Here is an 8,517-nt window from a genome sequence, read left to right on the forward strand (position 1 = left end):
CAACATTTTTTTACACTTTGTATAAAACTAACTAAGATTTCTTAACTAAACTTATTTATGAAAACGAACCATTGATGTCGTAAACAGTTAAAAATGTATTTCTTCGTAAGTGTATAAAACAATAGAAACAACGGATCTATATTGTGTACTTGTTATAGCATTCATTGAAACATTCATTTTTGTCGTGGCTCTAACTGTAACTGTTGGCATATGTTACATGTTTCAATTAGTGAACTGTTCCTACATTTTTCAAGATTGTATACCATATGATTAAAAAAACTGAAAAACTAGACTCAATTTTTTTTCGCAACTGTCGCTGTGATAAATATTTATTTATTATTGCATATGTTATAAACGAGTAAAAATAACTATTATATACATTGTGTAACAAAGAAAATTTATAATCGAGTCATCCTTGGAGATAACATAGGATGCATGTATGCTAAATGCTATTAATAACTGTCAAACAAGATGTCAAAGAATTTACGAAGCTATAAATAACGTTTACGCCTCCTTGATTGTTAACAACCTATAAAAAACTCAAAAGGTATTTACGCAAATCTCATCCGCCTCTGTAACTTAAAAACACTACATGCATTTATTTTTTGAAACAGAGTGGTATAAGTTTTGTTATAAATATGGTAAAATGTGATTGACACTTATTGCATTGTGTTACATTTACACGATTTGTTTCCAAGGTTGAGTAGATATATTAACTGCGACGACAGTTACCTCTGAACGAAATGAGAGGTAATTACGTTTTTAAAGCTAAAGTAGTACAAAATATTTTTTTCTTAAACAATGTTGTTATTTTTTACAGGAGGACGAGTATGAAGCAAGAGTAGGAGCTCGATTCCCCATAAAATGGACAGCTCCTGAAGCGGCCAATTACAATAAGTTCTCGATAAAATCAGACGTGTGGTCATTCGGTATCCTTCTGACTGAACTTGTTACATATGGAAGAATTCCATATCCAGGTACAACCACCAACCTTTTCCTGTTAATACGTCACGAATTAATTATAATAATTTAAGGTATGACCAATGCCGAAGTATTACATCAAGTAGAACACGGCTACCGCATGCCATCACCGCCAGGGTGTCCTGCGCCTTTGTACGATATCATGTTAGAATGTTGGAATAGGGATCCAATGAAGAGGCCGACTTTCGAAACGTTGCAATGGAAGCTAGAAGACTTCTTCACTATGGAAGGTTCAGAATACAAGGAAGCGTCGGCTTACTGAGGTCACGCCCACCCCCCTTCTGAGTGGTTGTGTAATTCTATTGACTTACATTACCATTAGTGGGGAGGTGGATATCTATTTCTATGTAACAATAGATAGATATGCCCGTACTCTTTACTGTCTTGTCTTGTAGCTTTTATCAGGGTGAAATATTGGTTTGTGATTTTTTCTTCTTATCAGATTTTTATACCGTACCGCGAAATTTTTACGTGCGTCACAAACCACTATTTCACGTTTTATTTTAGATAAATTTCAAAAATTTGTCTCACTCCCTTTTATACAAATGGATCATCCATCAGGGCTAATTCGCTTCTAGCCCGTCATGTGTCTATATTTAAAATATTCTTTATATTAATTTTATTTTATGATAACTTTTATGTAATTTTATACATTTAAAAACGATGACAATTTCTTTCTGAACGAAATTTCAAAACGCACAACTACATGTCTGCCAATTCCACGTAGATATTGTCAAGATGTATAATTGTTGCTTGTGCATATACCTAATTCCCTACAGTACTTACGCTTCTGCATTTATTTTTTTAAAACGAATAACATTCCTTATAGAGATGACCGTTTACTGAATTTTGCTATTGTTGGCGTACTTTCCCAGAGACCCCAAAATAAGCCTAGGTACTAATTAAATTGGCGTTGTTTTACTATTGGTTGTTTTAGTCACGTCTTATTGTCTTCATTATTTTAAGATTGTTATCAAAGGCATTGTTTATACAGTTATAGGCCATTATGAAAATATTTTTTGTATTATACACTTTAGGGATATACAATAAAAAACTTTAAACTATTAATTTGAGTTATTATTATTACTACAAATATTTTTAACCCAAATACTCAAAAATATTGTTTTGTTTACCTGACCTGCTGGGATTATTATACCTGATTCATCCCCACAAAGAGAAGATTAACTAACCCACTAGGTTGTTAAAATCTAAAACGAGTTTAGAACAGAACTTGTTAAGAGACCAGGTAACTATAATATACATAAGCTCTTCATCATTTTAATGGTGAGCTAAAGTATATTCCAACATAGGGAAATACATATATACTTATGTCCCAAGTTTTTGCCAAAAGTATACGTCTGATTGTAATAAGCTTCACACCGTTGAAATGGGCGTAATCGAGTCCACTGGACGAATGGCCACTTTTATATTTTCTCGACGTTTCATGACCCCTGCACTACCAAAAAAGGTAGTCTCCCATTTCCGTCTGTCTGTCTGTATCCATTTTTATTAGACATGTAATCTCCGAAACTGGTGGACCGATTATTGTCAAATTTTGTATGTAGGTATATTAGAAATATATAGATGATTAATCACCCCCACCAACAACAACGACGTTTAAATTTCCCTATTTTTTAACTCGTATTTTTAGTTTTTCACTGCTTCAAATTCCATTTTTCAATTTTTATGTTTTTGATTTTTCAATTTTTTGATGTTTCAAATTTTAGATTTTCCGATTTTTCGACTTTTTAACCTCGATTTCTCGTTTTCCCGATATTTCAACTTTTTAATTCTTCAATTTTTCAATTCCTTAATTTTCCGAATTTAAAATTTTTCCATTTTTCAAATTTTCAATTTTTGGCGTTTCTAGGCTTCCGATTTGTTGATTTTTCGATTTCTCAATTCTTCAACTTTCGATTCCACAATTTTTCGGTATTTTTGTTTCGGACTTTTCAGTTTTTTGATGTTTAATTTTTCGATTTTGAAATTTTTATATTTTTTTAAATTTCAATTTTTGGCGTTTCTATCGATTTGGCGATTTTTCGAATTCTTGATCTCTCGACTATTCGATTTTTCAATTTTCAAAGTTTTTGGTTTTTTTAAATTTACGATTTTTCAGTTTTTACACTTTCCGATTTCTCAATTTTTCGATATTTTAGTTTTGGGACTTGCAGTTTTTTGATTCTTCAGTTGTTAGATTTTCAGTTTTGAGATTTTGGATTTTTCACTTTCTCGATTTTTCTAAATTTGGATTTCTCAACGTTTTTATTTCTAGATTTCCAGATATTTTATTAGTTTAATTTTTTCATCTTTCAAATTTTTAATTTTCGGCTTTTCTGAATTTTCTATTTGTCAATTTTTCGAATTCACGATTTCTGGATTAATCGATTTTTTAATTTTCTTTTTTCTCGATTTCTCGACTTAGATGTTTCCATTTACCGCTTTTTCAGTTTTTTCAATTCTTCAACTTTTCGATTTTTCAATTTTTTTCAATTTTTCTGTTTTTCGGGTTTACAAATTTCAGGGTTTCTCAGTTCGAATTCTCGATGTTTTGATTAGCCGACTTTTCAATTTATTGAGTTTTGAATGTTTTGATTTTTCGATTTTTTGTTTCTTCAGTTTTTCAATCTTTTGATTTTTCAGGCTTTCGATTTATCAATTTTTGGATTTTTTAAATTTCTATTTTTCGACTTTTCGGTTATTCGAATTTTCGATTATCAACTACATATTTCATATTTCAGTTTTGGGATTTTTCAATATCTTTATTCTTCAGTTTTTCGATTCCTCAATTTTCCGATTTTTATATTTTTACATTTTTCAAATTTTCAATTTTTGGCGTGTCTAAGCTTCTGATTTGTAAATTTTTCAACTTTCGACATAATTTTGTTTTGGATTTTTCAGTTTTTTATTCTTTAATTTTTCGATTCTACATTGTTTCTATTTTTTAAACTTTCAATTTTTGGCATTACTATCGATTTGTGGATTTTTCGTATTCTCGATTTCCCGATTATTCGACTTTTTGATTTTTTGATTTTCCCATTTCTCGATATCCCAATTGTTCGATGTTACGATATCTCAATTTTTCGATCTTCAAGGTTGTTCATTTTTAAAATTTTCGATTTTTACATTTTTTGATTTCTCAATTTTTCAATTCTCAGATATTTTAGTTTTTTGATGCTTCAATTTTTAGATTTTCAGTTTTTCGATTACTCAATTTTTCGATATTTCAGTTTTGGGATTTTTAGATTTTTCACTTTCTCGATTTTTCTAATTTTCCATTTCTCAACTTTTTTATTTTTAGATTTCCCGATGATTTTCCGATATTCCAGTTTAATTCCCCGATTTTTTGATTTTTAAACTTCTTCATTTTTCAAATCTTCAATTTTCGGCTTTTCTAAATTTTCAATTTGTCGATTTTTCGAATTTACAATTTTTAGATTAATCGATTTTTTCATTTTCCCTTTTCTCGATTTCTCGACTTCGGTGTTCCCATTTCTCGATTTTTCAGTTTTTTCAATTTTTCGTTTTTTTAATTTTTTTAATTTTTCTCTTTCAGATTTACAATTTTTGGTGTTTCTCAGTCCGAATTCTCGATGTTTTGATTAGCCGATTTTTCGACTTCTTGAGTTTTAGATGTTTTGAATTTTCGATTTTTTGCTTCTTCAGATTTTCAATTTCTTGATTTTTCAGGCTTTCAATTTTTTTATTTTCTAAATTTTCCATTTTTCGACCTTTCGGTTATTCGAATTTTTGCATTCTCGAATTTTCCAATTCAGATTTCTCAAGTTTTCAGTGTTTCAGTTTTATTTTTTAATTTTTTGATTCCTCAATTTTCCGATTTTTAAATTTTTCCGTTTTTCAAATATTCAATTTTTGGCGTTTCTAAGCTTCCGATTTATCGATTTTTCGATTTCTCAATTTTTCATCTGTGGATTCCACAATTTTTCGAAATTTTTGTTTTGGATTTTCCAGATTTCCAGTTTTTATTCTTTAATTTTGCGATTTTAAAATTTTTCTAAAAATCTTCGATTTTTACACTTTTCGATTTCTCAATTTCTCAATTTTTCGATATTTTCAGTTTTGGGATTTTTCGATTTTTCACTTTCTCGATTTTTCTAATTTTCCATTTCTCAACCTTTTTATTTTTAGATTTCTCGGTGATTTTCCGATATTCCAGTTTAATTCCCCGATTTTTCGATTTTTAAATTTCTTCATTTTTCAAATCTTCAATTTTCGGCTTTTCTAAATTTTCAATTTCTCGATTTTTCGAATTTACAATTTTTGGATTAATCGATTTTTTCATTTTCCCTTTTCTCGATTTCTCAACTTAGATGTTTCCATTTCTCGATTTTTCAATTTTTTCAATTCTTCAATTTTTCCCTTTTTTAATTTTTTTTAATTTTTCTCTTTTTGACTTCTTGAGTTTTCGATGTTTTGAATTTTCGATTTTTTGCTTCTTCAGTTTTTCAATTTTTTGATTTTTCAGGCTTTCAGTTTTTTTTTTTAATTTCCCATTTTTCGACCTTTCGGTTATTCGAATTTTTGAATTCTCGTATATCAATGTTTCAGTTTTATTTTTCAATATTTTTACTTTTTAATTTTTTGATTTCTCAATTTTCCGATTTTTAAATTTTTCCATTTTTCAAATTTTCAATTTTCGGCTTTTCTAAATGTTCAATTAGTCGATTTTTCGAATTTACAATTTTTGAATTAATCGATTTTTTCATTTTCCCATTTCTCGATTTCTCGACTTCAATGTTTCCATTGCTCGATTTTTCAGTTTTTTCAATTCTCCAATTTTTGGATTTTTCAATTTTTTTAAATTTTTCTCTTTTTCAGATTTACAATTTTTGGTGTTTCTCAGTCCGAATTCTCGACGTTTTGATTAGCCGATTTTTCGACTTTATTGAGTTTTCGATATTTTTGATTTTTTAAATTTTCCATTTTTCGACCTTTCGGTTATTCGAATTTTTGAATTCTCGAATTTTCAATTTGAGATTTCTCAAGTTTTCAATGTTTCATTTTTCATAATTTTTATTTTTTAATTTTATGATTCCTCAATTGTTGATAATTGTTCCGATTTAAATTTAAATTTTAAATTTTTGGCGTTTCTAAGCTTCCGATTTTTCGATTTCTCAATTTTTCTATTGTCGATTCCTCAATTTTTCGAAATTTTTGCTTTGGATTTTCCAGTTTTTATTCTTTAATTTTTCGATTTCAATTTTTGGTGTTTCTATCGATTTGTCGAATTTTCGATTTTGACTTTTCGATTTCTCAATTTTTCAATATTTCAGTTTTGAGATTTTGGATTTTTCACTTTCTCGATTTTTCTAAATTTGCATTTCTCAACCTTTTTATTTCTAGATTTCCCGATATTTTATTAGTTTAATTTTTTCATCTTTCAAGTTTTTAATTTTCGACTTTTCTGAATTTTCTATTTGTCAATTTTTCAAATTCACGATTTCTGGATTAATCGATTTTTTTATTTTCCTTTTTCTCGATTTCTTGACATAAATGTTTCCATTTCCCGCTTTTTAGTTTTGTGATTTTTCAGTTTTTTGATTCTTCAACTTTTCGATAGTTTAGTTTAGGGATTTTTCGATTTTTTCAATTCTTCAATTTTTAGATTTTCCGATTTGTTTCAATTTTTCTGTTTTTCATTTACAATTTTTGGTGTTTCTCAGTTCGAATTCTCGATGTTTTGATTAGCCGATTTTTCGATTTCTTGAGTTTTCGGATTTTTTGTTTTTTCATTTTTTCAATTTTTTGGTTTTTCAGGCTTCCGATTTTTCAATTTTCAATGTTCCATTTTTCGACTTTCCGGTTATTCGAATTTTCGATTTCTCAATAATTTGAGAAACCGATATAATTATCGGTTTATCAATTTTTTGATATTTTAGTTTTGGGATTTTTCAACATTTTTATTCTTCAATTTTTCGATTTCTAGATTCTTCAATATAATTTTAGATTTTTCGAATTTTCTATTTTTCAAATGTTCAACTTTCAATTTTTCAATTTTTTGATGTTTCAGTTTCTCGATTTTTCAGTTATTCGATATTTTAAATTTTCGATTTTTCGATTTCTGAATTTTTCAATTCTTCGGTTTTTCGAATTTTTTAATTCTATATCTACCGATTATTTTTGATCTTTGGATTTCGAAATATTTCGATATTTCACTTTTTAGATTTTATAATTTTTTGAATTCTCAGTCTTTCAATATTTCGATTTTTGAGTTCATGGATTTTTCTGACTTTTACTTTACTTTTGTCTTTTTTTAAAATGTAAAACCTTCTTGGGGGCTCCAACTGTCTTTTTAAAAAGTGTAAAACCTTCTCGGCGGCCCCAAATGTATTTTTTTTTAAGAATGTGAAACCTTCTCTGGGGTCCTAATAGTTTTTTTTTTTTGTAATGTAAAACCTTCTCGGGGGCCTCAAATGTCTTTTTTAAAAGTGTAAAACGTTCTCGAGGGTCCCAACTGTCTTTTTTAAACATATAAAATCTTCTCGAGGACGCCAAATGTCTTTTTTTGAAAATGTGAAACCTTCTGGGTGGTCCCAAATGTCTTTTTTAAAAATGTAAAACCTTCTCAGCGGTCCCAAATGTCTTTTTTAAGAATGTGAAACCTTCTCAGAGGTCTCAATTGTTTTTTTAATAATGCAAAACTTTATCGGGAGTCCCAAATGTCATTTTTAAAAATGTAATACCTTCTCAGGGGCGCCAACTGTCTTTTTTAAAATTGTAAAACCTTCTCGGGGGCGCGAAATATCATTTTTAAGAATGTCAAATCATCTCGGGGCTCCCAACTGTCTTTTTTAAAATTGTAAAACCTTCTTGGGAGTCCCAACTGTCGTTTTTAAAAATGTAATCCCTTCTCAGGGGCGCCAACTGTCTTTTTTAAAAATGTAAAATCTTCTCGGGGGTCCCAAATATCTTTTTTAAGAATGTTAAACCTTCTCGGGGCCCCCAAATGTCTTTTTTAAAAATGTAAAACCTCATGGGTGCCAAATGTCTTTCTTAAGAATATGAAACCTTCTCGGGGGTCCCAACTGTCTTTTTTAAAAATGTAAAACCTTCTCGGGGCCCCCAAATGTCTTTTTTAAAAATGTAGAACCTTCTTAGGGGCGCCAAATGTCTTTTTTAAGAATATGAAACCTTCTCTTGGGTCCCAATTATTATTTTTTTTTTTTTTGTAATGTAAAACCTTCTCAGGGGCGTCAAATATATTTTTTAAATACTCCACATAGGGTGCCACGAAAAAGTAAAATTTCGGAAAATCAAATTTTATAATTTTTCAGAGAAGCAGTATTTGTTGGACTCTACTTTAGAAGCGGGGGAAGTTCGGTCGAAATAGCTTTCCACTAATTTTTTATAGATATACAGGGTCATCAAAATTGATTGAGAGAGTTGGTACCCCCTGTTTTTGTCGTGAAGTTTGTCAACCTTATGACAGATTTGTTTAAGGTTATATGGCAATGAATTCAGTGGCGTGACAAAAATTAGAAACTTCAAATCTAATGTTTTTACCAAAAAAAAAGT

General features: G+C 29.2%; 1 protein-coding gene across 2 annotated transcripts in view; it reads left to right on the forward strand.

The window, feature by feature from the left end:
- The window catches only part of Src42a (Src oncogene at 42A), a 78,369-nt gene extending 76,320 nt beyond the window's left edge, over positions 1-2,049 (forward strand). For both annotated transcript variants that reach the window (XM_064066059.1, XM_064066058.1), the window contains 2 exons: positions 821-977; positions 1,035-2,049. In XM_064066059.1, the coding sequence (XP_063922129.1) occupies positions 821-977; positions 1,035-1,243 (366 nt within the window). In that variant the 3' untranslated portion in view covers positions 1,244-2,049. The remainder of the gene's footprint in view (positions 1-820; positions 978-1,034) is intronic.
- The last annotated feature ends 6,468 nt before the right edge of the window (positions 2,050-8,517 follow it).

This window comes from Zophobas morio, unplaced genomic scaffold, assembly GCF_036711695.1.
Source record: "Zophobas morio isolate AGI-343-1 ecotype UQ-CSIRO unplaced genomic scaffold, CSIRO_AGI_Zmor_V1 ptg000026l, whole genome shotgun sequence".
In the NCBI taxonomy this organism is placed as follows: domain Eukaryota; kingdom Metazoa; phylum Arthropoda; class Insecta; order Coleoptera; family Tenebrionidae; genus Zophobas; species Zophobas morio.